Below are 14,547 nucleotides of genomic sequence, written 5' to 3'. Positions count from 1 at the left end.
CGTTATTTATTTTCAGCCTTTGTGAAGCAACAAAATTTTAACTAGATGAAGTAACTGTTCGGGTTTAGTTCAAGTCACTAGATCAAGTATAGTGTTTCTATCCTGGTGAGAGAATAAGACTGTACATATCATGTAGATAGAAGTTGTACAGGTATTGCTATAAGCCACCATAAGACCAGTCTTTACAGAATAAGGGGGTTAATCGGAGGAGGTATCGAAAGATAGAACATAAGAAAGAACTTGTTGAGCTCCACAGTTAAAAACTCAATGCAGAGACTTAAAATTTGAATAAATTGCCATGGACCAAGCAGAGGGTGCCACTCATCTTTGTCCCAATGTGCTAGCGAGAATTTACTCATTGTTCCTTTGACCTAATATTTAAGAAAAATACGTTAATCCGGTAAGAAAATTAAAGACTCAAAATTACATTTCCAGTGTCCTCACAATTACTGAAGAAACAAGGTTTTCATTTTCGGAGTTGTACCAGATCATCTATAGTACTGAAAAAACTAGCACATTAAAAGTTTTGTGAAGTTCACATTGACATTTAATAGTTCCCACCTTCCTTTCTTTCTATAGAATGACAATAAAGGAAGGCAATATGCCGAGTTCGAGGCTTTCATACACTCCATGGCTAGCAGAAAAAAATAGTAAAATCACCAGCATTAGTATATGAATCAGAGTCCACAAATATATCATGCAATTCCATCTTGCAGATGCAGATTAACAGTAAAAAATATACTTGAGCTATTTTACCGGCTTTCACCTTCCCTTTCTCTTAATAAAATTGCAGATAGCATGATATGTTGCATTTATTCATTAATCTCATCAGTAGCATAAGATTAGGAAGCAAATCACCATAATATTTCCATAAGGAACAGGAACTATTAAGAAATAAAATTAAGACCATATTCCTAGTCTTTAGATACAATCTCTCGTGCATAAACCATATATATGGTGGAACAATTTAATAGGGCTCCTCCTCGTCTTCAAAATTGATCTCACCACTATCAATAATTGTTACTGGCTTGGTAGTCGATCCATCTGGCAATCCGACATTCTCCATTGCCTTGACAACGTCCATACCTTGTACAACTTCTCCAAACGCAACATGTTTCCCATCCAACCAATCTGTCTTTGTCGTACAAATGAAGAACTGGGATCCGTCAGCTCCTTTTTTAGTATTCACCATAGATAGAATTCCACGACCAGTGTGTTTTTTAATGAAATTTTCAGAAAGAAACTTGTCAGAACCAAAAACGGACTCTCCTCCACTTCCATCGTCAAGGGTGAAATCCCCACCATGACACATGACTCCCGGAATAATTCGGTGAAAAGTGGATCCCTTGTAGTGTAAGGGTTTGCCTGATATCTTGCTAGTTCCCTTCATTCCTGTGCAAAGTGAACGAAAATTCCGAGCAGTGATTGGAGTGGTATCATAAAAAAGTTTCATTATGATACGACCAGATGATGTGCCACCTATTGCAATATCGAAGAACACCTCGGGTGTCATGTTAAGGCCATAAGTCTTTCCGTTGATTAGCTGCCCACAGTCTGCTATGATCACCGGTTTGATAGGCCTGTTGGAGGATGAAGGAGTAGTACCAATAGCATTAAGCACATCAAAGCCGCTGACAACTTGTCCAAAAACATTTGGATAATTTTGTTTTAGATAAGAACTGTCGTTGGTGGAAATGATAAACTGCGATCCGTTCGATGTTCCTGATCCTATATAGTTCACTGCCAAAGTTCCTGGCTTGTCATGCTTTCTGACCGATTTCTCAGTATTGAAGTTGTCACCATAGATAGACTCCCCTCCCTTGTTATTAATATTACCTCCCAGGACATAGCCCAATCTTGAATCCACAAGATAAATATAGGAACCCTTGTAATGCAAGGGCTTACCAAAGCGCCCAATGCCCTTCTAGCCGGTGCAAAGTGCACGAAAGTTCTCAGCATTGACCGGACATTCATCTGCATATAGCTCCATTTCCATGCGACCCACCGGTTGTCCATCGGTTGTCATATCCAAAAAAACTATGGGACTTGCCATTTTTATGTGTTTAGGAATAATTGAAATGTGAAGAAGAAGTGCAGTAGATTAGATAAGGCCTCGCTCCCGAGTTTTTTAAAGGGAATGAAGTAAGTGGTAATGAGTTAAAGTACTTTCATCCCATTTTTAGAGTGAAAGTTTTGGAATGAAAGTTTGTTAAATTTACATTTATTATCACTTGTTTTCGCTCCTTTTAAAAACTCGGGAACACAAATATGAATGTAATGCAAGTGAAACTACTTTGCTCACCCACCACTTGCTTTCCTTTCTAATTAAAACTCGGGAGTAAGGGGTAAGTATTTGCATACATTCAAGCACTTCACAAATACTTTGTATTGGACAACCAATGCGATTGTTAATATTTTTAATTTTGTATTAATATTAAATATAAAAATTTCATTATATTAAAATACTTATAAATACAAATTCAACAAGATCACTCATGACTATATTTGATCTTATAGATTATATTAATAGTCAATCGCTTATCATGAATAGTGTTAAAAGTTAAAATAATAAATTTAAAAAGGGACAGAGGGAGTATATATATAGCCATCAAATTGGTGAAACACTCTCTTTTCTAAAAATCACCCATTTTGCCCGATTAATCATTTTAATATTCTCTGTCGATTTGATTTTATAATCTGATTAATCACCGTAATATTTTCTTAGATTAATATATTTAGTATAAAAAATTAATTATTTTTATATTTTATTAAACACATATGATTAATGCTCCGATTAATTAATTCGATTAATCATCAATTATTCGATTAATCACCGAAAGGTTACTCTACCGAATAATGTCGATTTTCGCTTTTTAGAATAATGGAAACACCTACTGATCTAATTAAAAGTTACTGTACAATTTACATTTATTTTAAGGGTTTGTCGCACACATTAAACAATAAATTTTATAGAATTTGGAGTATTTTTATTGGTAAAATTGATGTAAATATCAGGGTCCATTAACATTTATGATTAAAAAAACAATCAAATTTTAACACACATCTTCTAATTTTATGATCACGGGCACACAAGTTATTTTAATTCTAAATGTCAGGCAACTAGCGCGGCCCATGACTTGCTTCAGAATCAACATACAGGGTGAATCATGTGATGCATGGATGCACCCATCATCTGCTGGATTAACATTTAATGCCACATTAAATATTAGAATGTCAAATGTCAGTAGAAATAATAATAGTGAACAGTGATGCATGAACTTATTGAATAATCTTAATAACAAACAGTACTCAATGACCCGGGCAACAGACTTGGGGTACTACATAAAGATGGATCAGATCTTAAAATAGACTATGAATTGATTTTTATAAACACATTTATGTTTACACAGACTGGTTTCAGTTCGCATGGTTTTGACTTTGAGATACCATCCTTCTGTTGTACTCGATTTAATGCTTCTTCTTTTTGTTTTTCTTTACTAAATTTTAGAATATTTATTCAGTTGAAACTCTGAATAGTTATCCAAAAAATTGCAATGACATGCTCTAATTTGTATCAATGGTATGTATATTCGAGAGGCTAACTAGCTAGCCTCGGAAGGATCTCAACTCTCAAGCAATCAATTTTTCACTTTGCATGATCCTCCGGGACACTTTTTTTATATATTTACTAGCTAATGATCTCGCAATGCACAGGTCTTGATTAATATTTATATATTTTTATTTTTATTTTATATAATTTTATTAAAATTTTATATAAATAATCAAATACTAAATAATGATTGTATAATTATAATTTCTTTATATATAATTTCAAATTAAGTTCAAATAATATAAATAGTACATGATTAAAGAGATCGTACTCGTAAATATTTATTGTTGACGAGATTCGAATCTGAAAATATATATGTAACTTTATAAATAATAATATAAATATTTTCTGTTAACGGGATTCAAACCTGAGAACTTATTTGTATCTTTACAAAAAATATAAATATTTGTTGTTTACAGGCTGAGAACTTATGAAGCGTATTTTTTAGCATTTGGATCTACGGCTTTGATTATTTGATGAAAAAAATCTGACGGTTGTGATTAAAAGGAATGACCAAAATGAGGGATTAACCAAACTACAAATTATACCTCATTCCGGTTATTCCTGTCCGATGCACGGGTTCCCGTTAATATTTAATTTTTTTATATATCCAGTTATATTATAATTTTAAAATATTTATATAAATATATAATAAATATATATTTATAATAAAAATAATAGGATTAGTAGGATAAGTATACTATATCTAGTAGTTTAACAATTTAGTAGTTTAGCGGATATATAACACTCTTTATTTATTATTCTAATAATAGGATAAGTTGTGGTTCACTACAAGAAAAACGGGAATTTCCTACCGACGAATCGGTAGGAAATGCCCCAAAATCGATACGAAATGATCCATTTCCTAACGATAAGGAATGGTAGGAAATTCCTAAGCGGGAAATGTCATTTGCGGGAAATGAGTTTGATCACAGTCAACATGGGCCCCACATGTTGATGTGGACAGTCACATGTCAAGGACCCACATGTCAAGTAAGATGTTATGTGAAAATACTTATTTCCTACCATTAGTGGTAGGAAATAAGAGCAGTGGTTGGAAATTAGGCCACTTGGTAGGAATTATACCAAAATGTCATGTAAACATCATTTACCAGTCACTTCCTACAATCCTCGGTAGGAAATACCTTATTGAAGACGGTAGGAAATAACTTGAAGATGGTAGAAAATAGCTTGAAGATATTAGGAAATAACTTGAAGATGGTGGGAAGTAGTTTGAAGATGGTAGGAAATAGTTTGAATGCGGTAGGAATTTCTGGTTAAGTTTAAAAAAAATAATTCATTAATTTAAAAAATAATATATTTCCTAACAACATCAATATCTAAATCTTAAATATACAATCAAAATCGAAAATCATACATCATAATATATAATTCATCTTACCACTATCATTTTTATTTAGAATTATATACCAAACAAATATACTAAAATTACAAATACTAGCATAATAACCCGTGCGAGGCACATGTCATTTTCTAGATTTTTTTGTACACCGTACAATTATATTAGTAAAATTCTTGATCATTTTCTTATTGATAAATATTGTATAGCGTCTAAAACATATCAAATACAAGTTGCGTATCTATTAATGTGTATGATTTTATGTAAAACATTAATAACGTTCATAACGTTTTTAATATATCTCATTAATCATAATACATATTTTTTTGTTTGTGTCGTTTAATTTGTATTTACTAAATGAATACAAGCAGGCTAGTCACTGTACGTGTAAAAGAAAGAGATTGAAGTTAATCTATCAAATATTATTAATATGTTTATAAAAAGAAACTAAAAATTAACATATATGTAATGAGCTATTTTAGTATTAAAGTCATTACTAATTTACAATTACCTTGCTTAATTTGAAAGGATTAGTAATGCATAATTAAAGTAGTCAAGACCCGCAATCGTAATATTCAACAAGGTAGAAATTACACTACAATTAATATAAGTTTTTTTTAAGAAAAATGTTATTTTTTTTAATTTAACGTTTATGTTGATTTAATATAATTGCTAATGTCTTAATTCATTAACTAAAGTTGATCTCGGCGTGTACTTAGCTTTTAATCCTCTCTATTATACAAGGTTAATTTTATAAGATGTCAAATAATTGTCAGTTCATAAATTAAAATTGACATTATCTATTTAGTTTTTAACACATTGAAAAAAAAACTTAAATTTAATTGATAATTCTTATTTTCATAACATAAAAGGTTTTTGTTATTTTCTTCTACTGTATATATCAATAACTCTGAAATACATCATTAAAATTGAATCTTTTAATATTGGTAAATTTAAAGTCACACGTGTGTATGTAAATTATTATTTATTATATTTTCGAGTAAATTATGTTGGTCTCGTTTATTTATATGCTAGATATTTTGGTCATGTATATATCTAATTATTATTCAGTAAATTACTCAAATAACATGTATTTATAATTATTAAAAAATTATAATTATCTAATAAATTACAATTATTTATATATCGTAGTCGTAGTAGCACTGACAATCAAACAATATCTATTTTTACTCAACACAGTATGAGTCATGGATGTGACATAATAATAATTCATATATCGTAAAGACTAACTATTCATATTCAAAAGTTTTTTTTTCAAGAATCTGAAGATAAATTTGCACTAATATCATCATTCAATTCATTTTGAAGTTTATCGACTAATATTAATTTTTATTTATTTAGATAGCATAACATGAATTAAATCAAATAGTACAATACATTATAATTTTAACCTTTTTTCAAATAATTCAAAATAATTGTACAATATTTTCCAACACTAAATATTTTTTTGTAAATTTATTATTGTTAATTTTAAATATTTTTTTTCAAAACATTGAATTCTATAATTTTTCAAGTTTCTTATATATATATATATAAGTTAAGTTCTATTGAGTCCTTATTTTTAGTTGAGTACGGGAGTTTATATATGTTCTGCAAGTAAAATAGTATAAAAAATTTATAAAACGTATTATAATGTGAATCATGTTCTACAAATATCACTATTTTAATAAATATCTTGCAAATCACATACATTTGACAAGTTCAACATTGCAGAATATATGATTATATAGAACATGATCAGTTTGAAAAATATATGTATTCACGTTGTAGAACACGTAAATATTCAACTTGCTGAACATTAATTATATAACAGCATAACCCACGTTTATATCATGTAGTTTAATATTTTAGTTTTTAAATTATTAGGAATATAAAACCTGAACCATTAGATTGGATTGTAATATAAAGTTAGGATTTTGGACTCCGGAACTCCACAAAAAAATAGGGACTTTATGTATATGATTACTTATAATAACCGTATCAAATTAAATAATATAACATTTAGGATTTACCTGAAAAATATTTGAATATAAATATATCTTTAATTAAATAATGCAATAAATAAACTATTTCTTTATGAAGAACCATCAAATGTCTTACCATTTTTCAAATAACATGTTAATGAAAATTATTAATTTTACTTTATTTTTAGTTTAATTTTTTTTAAGAGAATGAAAAAATAGAATTTCAGGAGCACCTATTTATTAATTCACCATCATTGAATAATATTTTTAACCTAATTTTTTTAAAGTGAAACATTAATAAATAAATCGATTTAGTATATTTTTGTAGTTTTAACGGAGTTTGTGACATCTCATGTCAAATTTTGTATATATTTAAATATTGGGTCAAGTTCCAAATGTAATAATGTAAAACCAGTCAGTTAGTAATTTTGATACATAATATCAATTGACTTGATCGTATAAAGAGCTCAATTTTTTTTTATTAATATAAGATATTATAAAATTTATCCTTATTGGTAAGATATTCTCGTTGAACTCTTAATTTAAATTTATTAAACCTAGATAGTGACGATGTATTTTCGGTTGGGTCATGTAGTCAAATTTCGAGTATTTTTTCAAAATGGGTAAAATTCTGATTTTGAAGCTAGTAATTTTTATACATATTATCAATTTTAATTTTTACCAACATAAGATATCACAAAACTTTTCTTTGTTGGTAAGATTTTCTAGTCGAACTCGTAATTTAAGTTAAACCTAGGTAGTGACGTGGTATTTACCGGCATGTCATTTAGTCAAATTTCGAGTATTTTTTGAAAAATGGGTAAGTTCTTATTTTGAATTCGAAATAAATCGAAATACGCTAATAATAACTTATTTAAATATGTAGTACACATATATATTATTTATATAAGTGTGTCTCTTTTCAGCATATAAAAAAATTAATTATATGTACAATTTATTTTTTTATTAAAAATGTATGAGACATACTTTTCAAATTAAAAATTGTTTAATAAATATAAGGGAATGATCCGTTTATGTATTATGCTCTCAAATTCAATTGTTCAAAACTAACTCTACAAATATTTTAGTAATCATGTTTAAAGTTAAATAAATTGCCGCTATTTACGACACTCACATATTATGTTTGTGATAAAAAAATTAACTAAGAGTGTGGTCTAGTGGTAATGTGATGTGCTTGTGAATGTAAAGACTCGGTTTCAATTCTTCTCAATAACCTCTTTTAGATGAATTTAAAGTATAGGGGTAAATTAGTCATTTCAATGAGACTTTTAAATCTCATGAACATTATCACCATATTCTTTTATTATATATAGAAGAGATTACATGAAACCAAAAATTATGTTAAACTTTAAAATTAATCACCCCCAAAGTGGGTCATCATCGTTTAATTCTTCATCAATGCTCGACATCGCTTTTTTCATTTCTTTATCTTCAATCCATAAATTCCGGTTTGCTTGTATTAAGTCCTATAAATTTACATGAGAAGTAAACAAATTAAAATTAGTATCAACGAATAAAAATTTAATACATAACAAAGTATTAAAAAAACTAAAATACACACATGATAATATAGAAACAATTGAGATGAAGGAGGTGAGGTGATTAAATTTGATTAAGAGATGTATGTAAATTGAAATTTTATTGAAGTGAGATTAGAGAAAATAGTAGATAAAAGAGGGGAGATGGAGATGAAATGAGGTTAAAAAGAGAGAGAAGAGGGAAGAAGTAGAGGATTAGTATAATTGTGAATTTTCGGATTTGGAAAAAAAATTAAATTTTGATTTAGGCGCCAGCTTTCAAATTTTTGAAAATTTTGGGCATTTTCTATCCAATTGCGGTAGGTTGTTAGGAATATGTTGTGAACTTGATGATAAATTAAATAAAACGCCTTAGTAGATTTAACTTAGTGAATTTTGTAGCACTCGATGGATAATCAAATATAGTCCCAACGGATGATTTAATATAGTTAGACGGATGACAATTTGACATCCACCGGGTGAGTAGCTTATGTAACAAATAAGTATTGTAGCACATTTTTGCAAACAACTTTGTGTAGATTTTGTAGGTGTATATGAGTCATGTTGACTACTAGTGGATATGCAGAATATGTTTATTAATTGTAAATATGAGATGTCTTGTAATTCTGTATAAGTGAAATGGAGTCAAGTGATAAATAGCTACCCGACCCGACGGATGATCAACAAAGCTACCCGGCGGATGACAAACATGTACCCGACAGATGATCAAATTCAAATACCTGTTGATAGTGACAATACAGTCACATGCGTTGGGTGTTTGCAAAAGGAATGTGGTAGCCTGTTAAGCAAGAATTTGAGAACAAAGAAGCATTACCATTTCCATGCAATTGTGAAGATATTCAAAGATGCTGGAATAGAGTAGTAAAGTAGCATAGAGTTAGACTAGATATGTTTGTTTTATTATCTTGTCTTATTGTCATGTAAATTTGGTGATATATAAACCAAGTGTAGCTAGTAGAACATTCAATTAAGCAAACACATTTTATAGATAGATAGAAAAAGCTGTACTTGTCAAGAATTTCTCTGTAGTTTGTTTGTTCTACTTGTAAAGCAGCTGTGAGCCATTTTAAGCTACACAGAGTTCTCAAACTGATATATATATATATATATATATATATATCTGGTGGATACATTCAAATCCACCAGAAAGTTTTAAAAACTTGTGTTTTTATTACTTTGTGTTTTGATTTATATAATTCTTTCATTCCGCTCTCTGCAAATCAAGCACCTATATATATTCAGTTGGAACAGTTTTTAAAATCTTGAGAAAGTAGTCAGAATTACATTCAACCCCCCTCTTGTAATTCTTGTTGTGTTGTTAGGGAATAACATAGGTTATAACTTTGTACGAAAATTTTGAATTTTTAAGTTTGGGGCCAATTGAATTTAAATTTTGATTTGAGCGCCAACTTTCGAATTTTCATAATTTTTGAAACTTTTGGGCATTTCCTACTTGCGCTAGGTTATGAGTTTAAACGAAAAAAATTATTTTTTTAGTCTGGGGCCATTTTGGTTTTGGCGGTTTATTTTTTAATATTCATTATAAAATTATTGAAATTGAAATTTTTTAATTTTTTACGTACATCATGATAAATATTTTAACATTCGCACGGTTGGATTATTGAAATTATTATTTTTAAAAATAATTATGTAACCCTAATTTAACCCCTAAATTTCAATCCTTAAATGCACAACATCTCTTATTCAAATTTCTGAAAAGTTATTTTTTGTTGAATTTCTTTTAATATTTTTTTTGGTTGAGTTGAATTGTTATCATTTCGTTAAAAACTTATATTTGTTAAAATATAATTGCAAATGAAGTTAAAAAATTCTAATTTTTTGCATACATGGTTACTTTGAAGTAATATCGGCATGCATGAGTTTAGATTGTCGATTTTTTTTTGTAAAAACTGTAATCTAACCCCTAACCCCTTTAATATTTAAAAATCATTAATTATATCACAGGATTAATTATTTTAACAGTAATTAATGAATAATTCAACCTTACAGATGTCAATATTCATATATTTTAGTGATATGATCAAAATTTTAGAAAAAAATAAATGTATCTCGTTAGCTATTTTAATATTCAACTAGTAGTTTGACCAGTACTTCTTACTAGTGTCAGTCCAATATCGATGTTACAATTTTTTTAAAAATATTTATGAATGATCCAGATGTCAATATCTATATATTTTAGAGATATGAGAATTTTTTTTTAAAAAATAAATATATTTGGTTTGTTATTTTAACCGACAACTAGTAGTTTGACTAGTACTTCTTACTTGTATTTAGTCACATACCGATGTTTCAATTATTTAAAAAATGTTTTTCAATGATCCAACGTTACAGATGTCAATATCTATATATTTTAGGGGTTAATTATCAAGTAGGTTACTTACTGCGTCCAAATGTATCAAGTGAGTCACTGATTACAAAACGGCCTCAAATGAGTCACTCATTTGAAAATTTGTATAAAAAATATCACTCTATCGTTAGTCGAAATTCTTAAAAGTATTATATATTGAGTTTCACACCATTTTTATGAATGATATTACATCCAAATGAAAGGTTCTGAACTCTACTATTTTAGATAATATTGTTAGGTTTTTAAAATTTTATCAACTAATTATTTTTACTTTTTTGATTATTTTATTTGATTTAACTAAAAATAAATAGTAGATAAATTTTTAAAAATCTAAAATTGTTATTTAAAATATTAGAACTCGGAATCTTTCATTTTGATGTAATATCATTCATAAAAAATGTGTAAAACTTAATATACAGTACTTTTAAGAATTTCGACTAACGATAGAGTGATATTTTTGATACAAATTTTCAAACGACTGACTCATTTGAGTCCGTTTTGTAATCAGTGACTCACTTGATATATTTGAACGGAGTAAGTGATCTAGTTGATAATTAACCCTATATTTTAGTGATATGATAAAAAAATTAGAATTTTTTTTATTTGGTTTACTATTTTGACAGTCAACTAGTAGTTTGACCAGTAATTCTTAGTAGTGTTTAATCCCATACCGATGTTTCAATTTTTTAAAAATGTTTATGAATGATTCAACCTTAGAGATTTCAAGATCTATATATTTTAGTGATATGATAAAAAATTTAGAATAAAAAAATATATATGGTTTGTTATTATAACAGTGAACTAGTAGTTTGACTACAACTTCTTACTAGTGTTTAGTCTCATACTGATGTTTTGATTTTTTAAAAAATGTTTATGAATGATCCAACCTTATAGATGTCAATATCTATATATTTCAGTGATATGATAAAAATTTTAGAAAAGAATAAATGTATTTGATTTGCTATTTTAACAATCAACTAGTAGTTTGAACGATATTTCTTACTAGTGTTTATTCCCATACCGATATTTCGATTTTTAAAAAATATATATGAATGATCCAACCTTACATATGTCACGATCTATATATTTTAGTGATATGATAAAAAATTTATAATAAAAAAATATATTTGATTTGTTATTTTAACTGTGAACTAGTAGTTTGACTACAACTTCTTACTGGTGTTTAGTTTCATACTGATGTTTCGATTTTTTAAAAAATGTTTATGAATGATCCAACCTTATAGATGTCAATATCTATATATTTTAGTGGTATGATAAAAATTTAGAAAAAAATAAATGTATTTGGTTTTGCTATTTTAACAGTCAACTAGTAGTTTGACATAATTCTTACTAGTGTTTAGTCTCATACCGATGTTTCTATTTTTTAAAAAATATTTATGAATGATCCAACCTTACAGATGTCAATATCTATATATTTCAGTGATATGATAAAAAATTTAGAAAAAAATAAATATATTTGATTTGCTATTTTAACAGTCAACTAGTAGTTTGACCAGTACTTTTTACTAGTGTTAATCCAATATCAATGTTTCGATATTTTAAAAATATTTATGAATGATCCAAATTTAAAGATGTCAATATTTATATATTTATGTGATTTGATAAGAATTTTAGAAAAAAATAAATATATTTGATTTGTTATTTTAATAGTCAACTAGTAGTTTGACCATTACTTCTTAGTAGTGTTTAGTCCCATACCGATATTTCAATTTTTTAAAAAATGTTTATGAATGACCCAACCTTACAGATGTCAAGATATATATATATTTTAGTGATATGATAAAAAAATTAGAATAAAAAAATGTATTTGCCTTGCTATTTTAACAGTGAACTAGTAGTTTGACTTTTACTAAATTTGATCATATTTTTAAAAAAATGATTAATAGTTGGTAGGAATGTAACTAGTTGGTAGGAAACATAACTAGTCATTTCCTACCGCTTCTTGGGAGGAAAAATCATGTGGCATATAAGTCAATCACAAGTCAACACATTAGTCTATTAGTGCTGAGTAGACAAGCTCATTTCCTACCGCATCGAAGTGGTAGAAATGAGTCCTACAAGCCCCCATTTCCTACTAACGTCGGTAGGAAATGAGATGCACAAAACCTACCGCGGTAGTGCGGTATGAATTTTTTTGCTTAAAACGACGTCGTTTTAAGAGTGACAAACTTGCTGGAAAAACTATGTTATAAACCCCGTTTTTATATCCATAAACTAAAGATAAGACTGCGTTTTTTACCAAAACAATTTATAAAATTGCGTTTTCATCAAAAACACAGTTTGAAACCACGTTTTTAAACAAAAACATAAAACGAAATTGCGTTTTTATTTCATTAAAAAAAACAGAGTTTACTGATCGCTTTAAAAAAACATGACTTCAATATGCGTTTTGTGATTGAAAAACTCAATACGAAACTGCGTTTTCATTTATTATGAAAAACTTTAACCGAAGCCCCGTTTTCAAGTGACATTTGGGGCCAACAATTTAAAAAGTGACATTGAGGCCATTTAACACCAAATAGTGACATTTGAGGCCTTTTTTATTTGTTACCCCTTGTTTTGCTAGTATGTAGATAAAGGAATGATTAACAACATATAGTAATATCGAATTAGTGGTGAAAAGGAAAATTAGATAGACAAAATATATTAATAAAAACGATGTCAATCATCAACTTCAACTGAAAATCCATAAATTAAGAATACACTTAAATTGTTTATCTCCATAATAAAGACATATAAACAATATCATATATGTAATATAATTACTTTATTCTCCCTTGAAACTTTAACAATTTTGGAATTCTTCTTTACGTGCAACTTTTTTGCGGGTCTAAGTGTGATGTAATTAATTCTGTTAGAGGGAAGATTTTATTTTGGAATACTTATTTATAAATTTGTAATTCAATATTGAAAATAAAATTAAGCAAACATTACCGTTGCAACCACAAAATGGTTGAGTGAAAATTTAAAACATGATGATATTTCTTATTCATATGTTCAAAATGATGAAAATAAATGATGATTTTTTATGATAATGAAAAATGTGTATTTGATAAATGATGGAGGAAGAGAACTTAGTAGATGGCACATATAGTTGTGACGACTTTCGAACTATGATCAATAACATTTTTGAAATTAAAGTCTTTGTAAAAAAGGCAAAATAAATTATTCTCAAGATTTTGGTATCTTCTTTAACATGTTTACATAGTATTTATTATTTTTTATTAGTTGTTTGAAAAATTCAAGAAAGAACATCTAAAAGTTGTATTAAAGATGTAAAATTTTTGCGAAAATCAAGAAAAACTATCGTTCAGAGAAAACCTAAAATATGAGGATGATTTTTGGCTTTATATTGGATTAAAGTGATGTGTTGGCTCCTGATTTTCCGCTCTTCATATTGGATTAAAGGTGATGGAGCTGGCTCCTGAATTTTTGCTCTTCATATTGGATTAAAGTGATGGAGCTGGCTCCTGACTTTTGATGATGATGGAAAATGTGTATTTTTAAGATAATAGAAGAAGATAATTTTGTAGTGGGAATATTCTGATTTTTTTATTATCGCTATTTGGAAAATTTCAAATAACAAAATGATGAAATTAATAGGATGAAGGGGGCTTTGAAAGTTTTACGAGAACTTAAAGAAA

At 28.1% G+C, this 14,547-nt stretch overlaps 1 protein-coding gene across 1 annotated transcript; it reads right to left on the bottom strand.

The window, feature by feature from the left end:
- Positions 1 to 887: 887 nt before the first annotated feature.
- On the bottom strand, positions 888 to 1,908 carry LOC141723360 (peptidyl-prolyl cis-trans isomerase 2-like). Its single transcript, XM_074525150.1, has one exon. It carries the CDS (start codon positions 1,511 to 1,513, stop codon positions 968 to 970), a length of 546 nt encoding a protein of 181 aa, XP_074381251.1. The 5' UTR covers positions 1,514 to 1,908; the 3' UTR covers positions 888 to 967.
- Positions 1,909 to 14,547: the final 12,639 nt, after the last annotated feature.

Source organism: Apium graveolens, chromosome 1 (assembly GCF_009905375.1).
Source record: "Apium graveolens cultivar Ventura chromosome 1, ASM990537v1, whole genome shotgun sequence".
Classification (NCBI taxonomy): Eukaryota; Viridiplantae; Streptophyta; class Magnoliopsida; order Apiales; family Apiaceae; genus Apium; species Apium graveolens.
The sequence above is the reverse complement of the archived record's forward strand: the minus strand, read 5'-3'. Positions and strand labels throughout refer to the sequence as shown.

Bases quoted from the DNA above. Each gene is read 5' to 3' on its own strand.
- LOC141723360 (XM_074525150.1), bottom strand. From the start codon at position 1,513: ATGACACCCGAGGTGTTCTTCGATATTGCAATAGGTGGCACATCATCT.